Here is a 13,193-nt window from a genome sequence, read left to right as displayed (position 1 = left end):
ATTTTGCCTGTGCTTAGCTCCATTCCGTGGCTTTTAAGTCCTGAAAAACTACCTATTCTTTAACAATTACAAGCATACCCATAACATGATGCAGCCACCACTATGCTTGAAAATATGGAGAATGGTACTCAGTAATGTGTTGTCCAGGATCTGCCGTGAGATGAGAGAGTCATTCAAAAATTATGTTAAACACTATTATTGCACACAAAGTGAGTCCATGCAAGTTATTATGTGACTTGTTAAGCAACTTTTTAATCCTGAACTTATTTTGGCTTGCCATAACAAAGGGTTGAATACTTATTGACTCAAGACATTTCAGCTTTTCATTTTTAATTAATTAAAATCCACTTTGACATTATTGGGTATTGTGTGTAGGCCAGTGACACAAAATCTCGATTTAATCAATTTTAAATTCCTTCTGTAACACAACAAAATGTGGAAAAAGTCAAGAGGTGTGAATACCTTCTGAAGGCACTGTATACAGTGGGGAGAACAAGTATTTGATACACTGCCGATTTTGCAGGTTTTCCTACTTACAAAGCATGTAGAGGTCTGTAATTTTTATCATAGGTACACTTCAACTGTGAGAGACGAAATCCAGAAAATCACATTGTATGATTTTTAAGTAATTAATTTGCATTTTATTGCATGACATAAGTATTTGATACATCAGAAAAGCAGAACTTCATATTTGGTACAGAAACCTTTGTTTGCAATTACAGAGATCATACGTTTCCTGTAGGTCTTGACCAGGTTTGCACACACTGCAGCAGGTATTTTTTGGCCCACTCCTCCATACAGACCTTCTCCAGATCCTTCAGGTTTCGGGGCTGTCGCTGGGCAATACGGACTTTCAGCTCCCTCCAAAGATTTTCTATTGGGTTCAGGTCTGGAGACTGGCTAGGCCACTCCAGGACCTTGAGATGCTTCTTACGGAGCCACTCCTTAGTTGCCCTGGCTGTGTGTTTCGGGTCGTTGTCATGCTGGAAGACCCAGCCACGACCCATCTTCAATGCTCTTACTGAGGGAAGGAGGTTGTTGGCCAAGATCTCGCGATACATGGCCCCATCCATCCTCCCCTCAATACGGTGCAGTCGTCCTGTCCCCTTTGCAGAAAAGCATCCCCAAAGAATGATGTTTCCACCTCCATGCTTCACGGTTGGGATGGTGTTCTCGGGGTTGTACTCATCCTTCTTTTTCCTCCAAACACGGCGAATGGAGTTTAGACCAAAAAGCTCTATTTTTGTCTCATCAGACCACATGACCTTCTCCCATTCCTCCTCTGGATCATCCAGATGGTCAATGGCAAACTTCAGACGGGCCTGGACATGCGCTGGCTTGAGCAGGGGGACCTTGCGTGCGCTGCAGGATTTTAATCCATGACGGCGTAGTGTGTTACTAATGGTTTTCTTTGAGACTGTGGTCCCAGCTCTCTTCAGGTCATTGACCAGGTCCTGCCGTGTAGTTCTGGGCTGATCCCTCACCTTCCTTATGATCATTGATGCCCCACGAGGTGAGATCTTGCATGGAGCCCCAGACCGAGGGTGATTGACCGTCATCTTGAACTTCTTCCATTTTCTAATAATTGCGCCAACAGTTGTTGCCTTCTCACCAAGCTGCTTGCCTATTGTCCTGTAGCCTATCCCAGCCTTGTGCAGGTCTACAATTTGATCCCTGATGTCCTTACACAGCTCTCTGGTCTTGGCCATTGTGGAGAGGTTGGAGTCTGTTTGATTGAGTGTGTGGACAGGTGTCTTTTATTACATTTTACATTTTAGTCATTTAGCAGACGCTCTTATCCAGAGCGACTTACAGGAGCAATTAGGGTTAAGTGCCTTGCTCAAGGGCACATTTACGTCATTTAGCAGACGCTCTTATCCAGAGCGACTCACCAATTGGTGCGTTCACCCTATAGCCAGTGGGATAACCACTTTACAATTTGTTTTGGGGGGTAGAAGGATTACTTTATCCTATCCCAGGTATTCCTTAAAGAGGTGGGGTTTCAAATGTCTCCGGAAGGTGGTGAGTGACTCCGCTGTCCTGGCGTCGTGAGGGAGCTTGTTCCACCATTGGGGTGCCAGAGCAGCGAACAGTTTTGACTGGGCTGAGCGGGAACTATGCTTCCGCAGAGGAAGGGGAGCCAGCAGGCCAGAGGTGGATGAACGCAATGCCCTCGTTTGGGTGTAGGGACTGATCAGAGCCCGAAGGTACAGAGGTGCCGTTCCCTCACTGCTCCATAGGCAAGCACCATGGTCTTGTAGCGGATGCGAGCTTCAACTGGAAGCCAGTGGAGTGTGCGGAGGAGGGGGGTGACGTGAGAGAACTTGGGAAGGTTGAACACCAGACGGGCTGCGGCATTCTGGATGAGTTGTAGGGGTTTAATGGCACAGGCAGGGAGGCCAGCCAACAGCGAGTTGCAGTAGTCCAGACGGGGAGATGACAAGTGCCTGGATTAGGACCTGTGCCGCTTCCTGTGTAAGGCAGGGTCGTACTCTCCGAATGTTGTAGAGCATGAACCTGCAGGAGCGGGTCACCGCCTTGATGTTGGCGGAGAACGACAGGGTGTTGTCCAGGGTCACGCCTAGGCTCTTCGCACTCTGGGAGGAGGACACAGCGGAGTTGTCAACCGTGATGGCGAGATCATGGAACGGGCAGTCCTTCCCCGGGGAGGAAGAGCAGCTCCGTCTTGCCAGGGTTCAGCTTGAGGTGGTGATCCGTCATCCATACTGATATGTCTGCCAGACATGCAGAGATGCGATTCGCCACCTGGTTATCAGAAGGGGGAAAGGAGAAGATTAGTTGTGTATCGTCAGCGTAGCAATGATAGGAGAGGCCATGTGAGGATATGACAGAGCCAAGTGACTTGGTGTATAGGGAGAAAAGGAGAGGGCCTAGAACTGAGCCCTGGGGGACACCAGTGGTGAGAGCACGTGGTGCGGAGACAGCTTCTCGCCACGCCACTTGGTAGGAGCGACCGGTCAGGTAGGACGCAATCCAGGAGTGAGCCGCGCCGGAGATGCCCAGCTCGGAGAGGGTGGAGAGGAGGATCTGATGGTTCACAGTATCAAAGGCAGCAGACAGGTCTAGAAGGACAAGAGCAGAGGAGAGAGAGTTAGCTTTAGCAGTGCGGAGAGCCTCCGTGACACAGAGAAGAGCAGACTCAGTTGAATGACCAGTCCTGAAACCTGACTGGTTTGGATCAAGAAGGTCATTCTGAGAGAGATAGCAAGAGAGTTGGCTAAATAGTTTTGGAAAGAAAAGAAAGAAGGGATACTGGTCTGTAGTTGTTGACATCAGTGGGATCGAGTGTTGGTTTCTTGAGAAGGGGAGCAACTCTCGCTCTCTTGAAGACGGAAGGGACATGGCCAGCGGTCAAGGATGAGTTGATCAGCGAGGTGAGGTAGGGGAGAAGGTCACCGGAGATGGTCTGGAGAAGAGAGGAGGGGATGGGGTCAAGCGGGCAGGTTGTTGGGCGGCCTGCAGTCACAAGTCGCAGGATTTTATCTGGAGAGAGAGGGGAGAAAGAAGTCAAAGCATAGGGTAGGGCAGTGTGAGTAGGACCAGCAGTGTCATTAGACTTAACAAACAAGGATCGAATGTCGTCAACCTTCTTTTCAAAGTGGTTGACGAAGTCATCCACAGAGAGAGAGGGGGGGGGGGGGGGGAGGATTCAGGAGGGAGGAAAATGTGGCAAAGAGCTTCTTAGGGTTAGAGGCAGATGCTTGGAATTTAGAGTGGTAGAAAGTGGCCTTAGCAGCAGAAACAGATGAAGAAAATGTAGAGAGGAGGGAGTGAAAAGATGCCAGGTCGGCAGGGAGTTTAGTTTTCTTCCATTTCCGCTCCGCTGCCCGGAGCTCTGTTCTGTGAGCTCGCAATGAGTCATCAAGCCACGGAGCTGGAGGGGAGGACCGAGCCGGCCGGGAGGATAGGGGACACAGAGAGTCAAAGGATGCAGAAAGGGAGGAGAGGGGGGTTGAGGAGGCAGAATCAGGAGATTGGAGGGAGAAGGATTGAGCAGAGGGAAGAGATGATAGGATGGAAGAGGAGAGAGTAGTGGGAGAGAGAGAGCGAAGGTTGCGGCGGCGCATTACCATCTGTGTAGGGGCAGAGTGAGTAGTGTGGGAGGAGAGCGAGAGAGAAAAGGAAACAAAGTAGTGGTCGGAGACATGGAGGGGAGTTGCAGTGAGATTAGTAGAAGAGCAGCATCTAGTAAAGATGAGGTTATACAGGTAACGAGTTCAAACAGGTGCAGTTAATACAGGTAATGAGTGGAGAACAGGAGGGTTTCTTAAAGAAAAACTAACAGGTCTGTGAGAGCCGGAATTCTTACTGGTTGGTAGGTGATAAAATACTTATGTCATGCAATAAAATGCAAATTAATTACTTAAAAATCATACAATGTGATTTTCTGGATTTTTGTTTTAGATTCCGTCTCTCACAGTTGAAGTGTATCTATGATAAAAAATTACAGACCTCTACATGCTTTGTAAGTAGGAAAACCTGCAAAATCGGCAGTGTATCAAATACTTGTTCTCCCCACTGTATCAGGATACTGCCTCTGAAGAGTGAGGCTCATTTATACCACAACTTATGTTTTGTATTATTCTCCTATGAGATATATGCACACTACTGCCCACAGCCCATAGGGACAGGTGTCCAACCTGGCAACCGTAGAGAGAAGCTCATTTACAGCACTCGGCTATTTATATATTTAGTCCCCTGTGAGGTACAACTACCCATAGGGAAAGGTCTCCAATCTGGCAACCCATTAGTCTGTACAGCCACACGCCACTCCTCCCTCTCCAGGTTTCCAACCTGTACAGCCACACGCCCAACAACTGCTCTCTCTCGCTGTCTCTCTCTCTGTATCTCCCTAGCCCTCTCTACCTCCCTCCCTCTCCCTCTCTCTCTCTCTCCCTCTTTCTCTTTCTCTCACCCCTACCTCATCAGTGACTCTAACCTCTTACCCCTGTCTGTGTGTCTCAGATCTATGTGAGGGCCCAGTTTGAGTATGACCCCTCCAGAGATGACCTCATCCCATGCAAGGAGGCCGGGATTCCCTTCCGGGTCGGTGACATCATCCAGATCATCAGTAAAGACGACCACAACTGGTGGCAGGGCAAACTGGAGAACACCAAAAATGGAACTGCAGGGCTCATACCCTCACCAGAACTCCAGGAGTGGTGAGGAGACACACACACACTGAGTAGACACACACACGACGTGATAGAACCCAGATCTCCATCAAGATCTAGAGAATCATTCAGACTTAGAAACCACCTCCAGACCTGACAAGCTAGAGCCTTTAGAGTAATGTAGAGTAATTTAACACACAGAACCCATATTTAGAGAGAACCCGATCTAAGCCCCCAGAACGCACCCTCGAAGAACCCAAACAAAGCCTTGCATGTTTGAGCAGATGATTTAGTTTTATTGGGTGTATTTCCCGCCATGTTTGCAGGCGTGTGGCGTGTATCGCCATGGAGAAGACCAAGCAGGAGCAGCAGGCCAGTTGTACCTGGTTTGGCAAGAAGAAGAAGCAGTACAAAGACAAGTACCTGGCCAAACACAACGCAGGTACACATACACACACACTCACATCCACTCAAAATGTTCCTCTGCTGTTACTGCATGGAATGTGAGGGTCTCACGTGTGTGAGAAGGTGGCATGGGGGTATGAGGGAGAGGGAGTGGTGGTCAAGGAATGAGGGAGAGGGTGAGGTGGGCAGGGAATTAAAGGTTAGGGAGAGGGAGGGGTGGGCAGAGAATGAGGGGGAGGGAGAGGGTGGGGTGGGCAAGGTATGAGGGAGAGGGAGGGAAACTGGGGGCAGGGAGGGCATGGAGAGCAGGGAGTTCAGGTAACAGAACCTTGTAACCTCTGCTGGCTCCAGTGACATAGTCATAGCAGTGAGACCTGGTGCTAGGGCACAAGGGCAAGCTTAAATATAAGGGTGAGTGTGCAGTTATCAAGTTGGCATGTAAAGTATGAGTGTGTGTGTGTGCTGCACGTGTATCTGAGTGTGCATCACAGGAGGTTGGTGGCACCTTAATTGGGGAGGATGGGCTCGTGGTAATGGCTTAAGTCGCTCTGGATAAGAGCGTCTGCTAAATGACTAAAATGTAAATGTAATGTAAATGTTAAGTGGAATGGTATCAAATACATCAAACACATGGTTTCCATTTGCTCCGTTCCGGCCATTATTATGAGCCGTCCTCCCATCAGCAGCCTCGTGGTGTGCATGCACATGAATGTCTTGTTTGCATGTGAATATACATGTGTGAGAGTGTTTGGGATTGAGAGTGTGTTCCAAAGTGCCTTAGACACAGACAGCTCACCACATTAAAGACAGTAGCCAACATTGAAAGCCTCAAACCTACTTTGTGTCTTCACCAAAGCCTCTTGTTTCCTATGGATAGTTGAGCACAGTGTGTGAGATGTAGAGGGAAGCAAACGTGTCTGTGGATCTCGGGTGTCTGTGATCTCAAGGTGGCTGTCTCAACAGACCGGGCCATGGTCAATGTGCAGGAGAAACTGACACTGCCATGTGTGTCTGTGCTAGGACTGGAGCGGCTCAAATGACACCAGTAACCAGTAAGAGGGGGAGGGAGGGTGAGAAGGAGGTGGAAGGGAAGGGGCCATGGAGAGGACTTGCAGAGTTAAGAGGGGTTGGGAGAAGGAAAGAGAGGGTTAGGGGAGGTACTGGGGAAGTAGAGAGCCTGGAAGTCGAGCTATAGAGCTGGGAGGAGATGGGTTGAGAGAGAGGGAGAAGTATCAGGGCCCCCAGCGTAGTTGGCAGCATGAACTGTCTATTGCAGATAGACACAGCCCTGACCTACCTGCCCCACATTACGTTTCATGACTGCTCATTCTTTGTCCTTTAACTGGGTTTCAAATGATGGTGAAGCCTGGGCACTCTCGGAACAACTCAGGCTTACACAGATGAATGTAGCTGGGAACCTGGCTGAGTGTTTCAAGTCCAGGTCCAGATCTAGGTCAAGCCCACTTCTCTTGACTTATACTCCCATACGTATTTATTTGGACAGTGAAGCTAAACCTTTTAATTTGGCTATATACTACAACATTTTGGATTTGAGATCAAATGTTTTATATGAGGCAACAGGACGACCTTTTCTTTGAGGGAATTTCCATACATAAAGTGCTTTCATGTATCTAGTCTTCCTATTTGAAGGTGTCATAAGTATTTACATATAGTGTAATAAATGTTGTCAAAAGTTTAGTATTTGGTCCCATATTCCTAGCACGCAATGACTACATCAAGCTACACACTTGTTGGATGCATTTGCTGTTTGTTTTGGTTGTGTTTCGGATTATGTTGTGCCCAATAAAAATGAATGGTAAATCATGTATTGTCATTTTGGAGGCACTTTTATTGTAAATAAGAATAGAATATGTTTCTGAACCCTTTTACATTAATGTGTATGCTACCATAATTTCAGATAATCATGAATGAATCGTGAATAATAATGAGTGAGAAAGAGAAAATATCAACCCCCTCACCCCCAAAATTCTAACCTCTCCTGTTATTGGTAATGGTGAGAGGTTAGAATGTTTTGGGGGCATTATCTTTGTGCATCTGTAACTTACAAGCGCATGATACCAGAGATGCATGCAAGCTGTATGTGTAAAGAACCAACTGTTAATGTTCATATTGCTTCTCCAAGTAACAGCAAAGCATGCTATTATTTTGCTTTAGATTTTTTGCTTGCTCTAAGCATTCATATCTGACTCATATCTGAGTCTTTCTGAGTTTTTTTGCATGACACATAGTCTGATTTTGAATGTAGTCTCATTCTCCTCAGGTACAGTTACTAAGAGGATGAGAAATGATGTGGTGGATAGCTAGCAGCATGTTCACAGTACAAGGCCTATGACTCTAGGCCCATTCTAATTCTATAAAGATGCATATTTCCTACTTTCCCTCCTCAAGAGGCCAGAGTGTGGTGCTCTGGGTAGAAGTTGCCCTTTAGACACAGATCTCAGGTCAATATAACCTGCCCAAATCCTAACCTTAACCATTAAGGGGAAAAATACAATACTGACCCTAGATCATTGTCTATGAGCAACTTCGTCCTACTCCGTTGGGTGACTAATTTAAAGCAGTCAGCGCATCAGCGCTTTGCTGCTGCAGTGTTGTATTGCTGTATGTATAGTAACTACTGTATTGTTGTGTAACTGAACCATGTTATGACCCTGTCCATCTCTCACGCTGTCCCCCTCAAATGGCCTCTCTGCATGTAAGTAACAACCAGTGACAAGTATCTGACTAGCTAACGCCTCTTTTGGTTTGGTCTGTTTCTCTTTCACTCTCTTTCACTCTGTTTCTCTCTCTGTCCCTCTCTCTATCTCTTTTTTATTTGCGTTATTATTAACCCTTTAGTTGACCAGGTGTCACTCCCAATGTTTCCATTTTGTTTCTGTTTGCTCGTCAGAGCAACAGAGATCCAGCACAAAACGGAAAGAACATAGCTTGTTTTTTTGGTTTTCATCCTCACCCATATATTTTGTTTATTTTGGTGTTGTGTGTTTCAGATCTAGTCAGTTGTATTCTAACATGGTACATCTGCCCAAGGGAAGCGTCCCCATTTAATAACCCTGAATATCTTTCTCAGAATGTGACACATTGCGCACAAGGTTATAGGTCGGCCTAAGTTCAAGGACACATGCCAGCCAATAAGAACAGAGCAGCAGAGAAAGCAGGAAGCAGGAGAGAGTGAGCCATCCTCAGCCATTAGAGAGAGATAGAGCGAGAGATAGATAGCGAGAGAGAGGGATGAAAGAGCAAGGATAAAAGAAAAAGGAGTGGAGCGAAAGCAGGAGAAACTCTTATATTCCAGAGCGAGTACATGGTGCTCCTGGTGTTGTATTTCCCATGTCAGCCACACACACACAGCTGTTAGGTTCATGTTACAGTAGAGGTGAAATTAGCAGTACCCTGTGTGCAGTACCCTCCACTGTAGGGTAAGGACACATGCTCTTTGCTGTGTTCTGCACGGACTCCCAGGAGTGTCCAGTACTGTGTCCTACTGTGCTTTGTTCTCTCCTCCATCTCATTCAGCTCACCCCCTTCCATCTGTCCATCCATCTATCCCATTGTTTATTTTAAAAAATGTAAAAACGTAACACACACACATACATTGTGGTATCACTGCGCTATTCGCTTACACATAATGGTCGTTCACCAGCTCTGCAGTATTACCCTAACAGCTACAACGGTCACATCTGTGTAGCCTCAGACTAGAAGGAAAACATTGAGAATATTCTCCCTCTCTGTTTGCCACATGTAAACAGTCTTATCCCAAATCTCTCTCCTTCGTCTCATTTGATTAGGGCATTAACCTGGGTTAGGATAAAAAACTCCTCAGATTTAGTTATTTGATTTAATGGTGTCAGGTTTAAGGACATACACGCCATTGAACTTATACTACTCCAAGGAGAAGTTCAGGCTCTATCTATTATTGTAACATCATAGTTAATTTCCTCATTGTTCATTATCTCCCAACTGTCAGAGACAATATGTCTACCCCTTCATCTCATGGCTAGCCTGGGTGCTAGTCTGTTTCTCTTTTAGCCACCTTGTCCTTGTCATTCCCAGATGTTGATATAGTGTTGTTGAATGTTGAAACAGTCATGTACCCAGGCTATAATTTTCTCCATTAACAACTAACTGTCACAGGCATTCTCTCTGTCCCATAGCGCCACCTCACTGTTAGGGTCCTGTGTTCTCCCAGTGAACTACTATGGATGTCTGTCTGCACCTCTCCTCTCCTTCACAGTATCTCACTATCCCGCTCTCTTTCCTCCGTCCTCTTTTTCCAGTATTCGACCAACTAGATCTCGTCACGTATGAAGAGGTTGTGAAACTGCCTGCGTTCAAGAGGAAAACACTAGTCTTGTTAGGTAAGTACAAGTATCCATACTAGCATACTATAGAGGGTTATGATGTATTGGCAAACGGTACTAGGTAGTGTGCTCGTATAGCGTTCTGACTGACTGCTCTCTCTTCCAAAGGTGCCCATGGAGTGGGCAGAAGACACATCAAGAACACACTCATCACAAAACACCCTGACAGATTCGCCTACCCCATCCCACGTAAGACACACACACACACAGATTCGCCTACCCCGTCCCACGTAAGACACACACACACACAGATTCGCCTACCCCATCCCACGTAAGACACACACACACACAGATTCGCCTACCCCATCCCACGTAAGACACACACACACACAGATTTGCCTACCCCATCCCACGTAAGACACACACACACACAGATTTGCCTACCCCATCCCACGTAAGACACACACACACACAGATTTGCCTACCCCATTTCACGGACGATACATTCACTGACTCACGCACTCACTCACTTTGAACATCCATTGTGATTATCGTTCTTACTCAACCCCCCGACCCCCCTCTTCCTCCCTTCCTCCCTCCCCCAGATACGACCAGACTTCCTAAGAAGGACGAGGAGAACGGGAAGAACTACTACTTTGTGTCACATGACCAGATGATGCAGGACATCAGTAACAATGACTACCTGGAGTACGGTAGTCACGAGGACGCCATGTACGGCACGCGGCTAGAGACAATCCGCCAGATCCACGAGCAGGGACTCATCTCCATACTGGATGTAGAGCCACAGGTGGGGGGGGGGAGGGTGTATTTTCCACTTGTGAACGCAGAGGGTCTTCTCAGGCATAATACACAATCACAAACACACAGCCCAGCTGACCTGTAACCTGTTCTCCATTAGGCTCTGAAGGTCCTGCGGACAGCAGAGTTTGCTCCCTACGTTGTTTTCATCGCCGCGCCAACCATCACCCCTGGCATTAACGAGGTAAGACATACACACACATTGTCAACCTTTTGTTCTAATAATGGAACGGTCTGCAGCTGTAGCCACTCTTCTTTTTTCTGCACTCCTCCATTTTCTTCTCTCATCCCTTGCTTCATTCATTTATTTTGCATGCTGTGTGTGAGATTCAGTTTTTCTGTTTGTCTTGCGTTCCGTTGCATGGCTCTCAGCTCCCCAGGTGGTGCAGGAAGCTGCCAGTAAGTATGAGTGGAGAAAACGCTGGCCATGGTCAGTAGTGCTCTATTGTGTTGTATAGTATGTTACCGTAGTAAACCAGCTCACTCCTTTCTCTGAGTGAAGGTTACTATTCCTTCTTTAACACCAGGCCTAGCAAAGCACTGTCCTGAATCCCTACCCATCCACTCTATATCCTCCCTCTTTCTCTGTCAGTTTAATTGAATGGTGCTTTATTGGTAAGACATCTGTCTCTGTCTCATTATGTTTCTCTCCTCCCCCTTCTCTCTCTCTCTCTGTAGGACGAGTCATTGCAGCGTCTTCAGAAGGAGTCAGAGATTCTTCAGAAGACCTATGCCCATTATTTTGACCAGACCATAATCAACAACGAGATAGACGAGACCATCAGACACCTAGAGGAGGCTATAGACCTGGTCTGTACCACTGCACAGTGGGTCCCTGTGTCCTGGGTCTACTGAGGATATGAAGGAACACATAGCTCTTCTCTCCTCCTCTGCTTTCTCCTCCTCTCCTCCCCTCTGTGTCTTACCGGGTCCACTGTACCTGTATAGACACCCTCCCCCCTCCCCTCCAATGACTCCTCTCTTTCGCTCCTCCCTCTTCTCCCCCCTCCCTTTCTCCCTGGCGATGCATTTCTGCGAAAACTCCCATCATTCCTTCGGAAAGGAAAAGCACCTCAACCAATCAGAAACCTCTGTGTACTGCACATAGACCTTCAGCAGCCAATCAAAATCCTCTGTACTGCACATGACTTGTAGCAGCCAATCAGACTTTGCCCTTACAGACTACCTAGCCGTAGTGTTGTATAAACGAAAAAAACTAATAAGTATTGTCATGTCTGTATTATCTAGGAAGCGACATTTTTGTAGATGTTTGTTTTAAAGAGACAGTACTGTATCTCCTCCCCAGTAGTGCACTGCAGCCTTCTACATCATGTGACTGTCTGTGCCCCCATCAACCCATCCCTCATGGATGTTGTAGTTCTTAGTTGTCCCTCTGTTGTAGTTATTTCCCTACACTACAGATGCTGTTTGTGGGTATTCTCTTCCTCTCTCTCTGGACAGACTGAAGAAAAACACCCAAACATCACAGCCTCCCTTTATCTGGATCTCATCCTCAACACTGTTATTTATCTGCTCCTTTACTCCTCTACTTTATTAGCCATTATTGTCTACTTCATTCACATAATCTTTCTCGAATGTCACTCTTATTATTCATGTAGTTCAGTTTTATCTTGGTTCATTTTGACTGTACATGTTATTACCCTAGCCACCCCCCTCTCCCCTTCACACAAACACGGGGTACTGTCTCTTCTAAATGAATCCATACATGTTTTTGAGATTTGAATGAGGTCCCATGCATGTTGGACATTCGCAAGCTTCCATGCCGTCTGTCCGTGTTCCCCCAGTGTCCTGCTGTAACATCCTCCCAACTGAAAACCAACATTCCACACATCTGGAAGACTCCACTTGACCAAGGGAGGAAGCAAGGGGAACAGGAAATAACCAACAAAAAGAACCTTGACACCTATGCATTTCAGATGACATTTCTAAAAACCATGGTATCGATGTGTTTGTAAACACATTTGTGGTAGAACTTTATAATAACTCCACGTAATAAAGCATTTAATGGATTAGTAAATAGTTTATTCATCATTTATGAATCATTACTCCCACATTTGTAAATCTTATTAACCTAGTTATTCATACATTTATAAACAACTTTTAAAGTATTTAATGATTCATAAGATCATTCATAAGTTGTTTAAAATAGGTCCTTATAAACCATTTACTAATCATTAGTAACTCTTTTTGCGTGGCCTCATCTAAAGTGTGGGCTATTTATACTTTATAAATACTTTGTTTTGAGTGACCAGTGTAATTTCTCACAAAAAGATGGACATGCCATTGGTAGACATTCCAGCAGTATCTGATGCTCCTTAAGGTCTCAAAATGGCCCCTAGAACATATCAATGATTAAACAATAAGCACACAATGGAAATAAAATATATTGAACATTTTATTCCATCTATTTATCCATCAATTTATTAAATATTGTGTAATTTGGTCAGCTGTGTGAATAGGTTCTGGGTCCATACACGTTAGGAATTGGGAG

The 13,193-nt window shown here is 46.1% G+C and overlaps 1 protein-coding gene across 17 annotated transcripts in view; it reads left to right on the top strand.

Moving 5' to 3' along the window:
• Window positions 1-12,983, top strand: part of caska (calcium/calmodulin-dependent serine protein kinase a) — a 171,666-nt gene extending 158,683 nt beyond the window's left edge. For 13 of the 17 annotated variants that reach the window (XM_041868342.2, XM_041868359.2, XM_041868335.2 and 10 more), the window contains 7 exons: window positions 4,987-5,183; window positions 5,462-5,577; window positions 9,839-9,919; window positions 10,031-10,111; window positions 10,468-10,670; window positions 10,782-10,865; window positions 11,360-12,983. In XM_041868342.2, coding sequence (XP_041724276.1) covers window positions 4,987-5,183; window positions 5,462-5,577; window positions 9,839-9,919; window positions 10,031-10,111; window positions 10,468-10,670; window positions 10,782-10,865; window positions 11,360-11,536 — 939 coding nt within the window. In that variant the 3' untranslated portion in view covers window positions 11,537-12,983. The remainder of the gene's footprint in view (window positions 1-4,986; window positions 5,184-5,461; window positions 5,578-9,838; window positions 9,920-10,030; window positions 10,112-10,467; window positions 10,671-10,781; window positions 10,866-11,359) is intronic. The other 4 variants (XM_041868412.2, XM_041868396.2, XM_041868371.2 and 1 more) reach the window with 1 other exon arrangement.
• Window positions 12,984-13,193: the final 210 nt, after the last annotated feature.

The sequence above is a fragment of the Coregonus clupeaformis genome, chromosome 4 (genome assembly GCF_020615455.1).
Source record: "Coregonus clupeaformis isolate EN_2021a chromosome 4, ASM2061545v1, whole genome shotgun sequence".
Taxonomy (NCBI): Eukaryota; Metazoa; Chordata; class Actinopteri; order Salmoniformes; family Salmonidae; genus Coregonus; species Coregonus clupeaformis.
The sequence above is the reverse complement of the archived record's forward strand: the minus strand, read 5'-3'. Positions and strand labels throughout refer to the sequence as shown.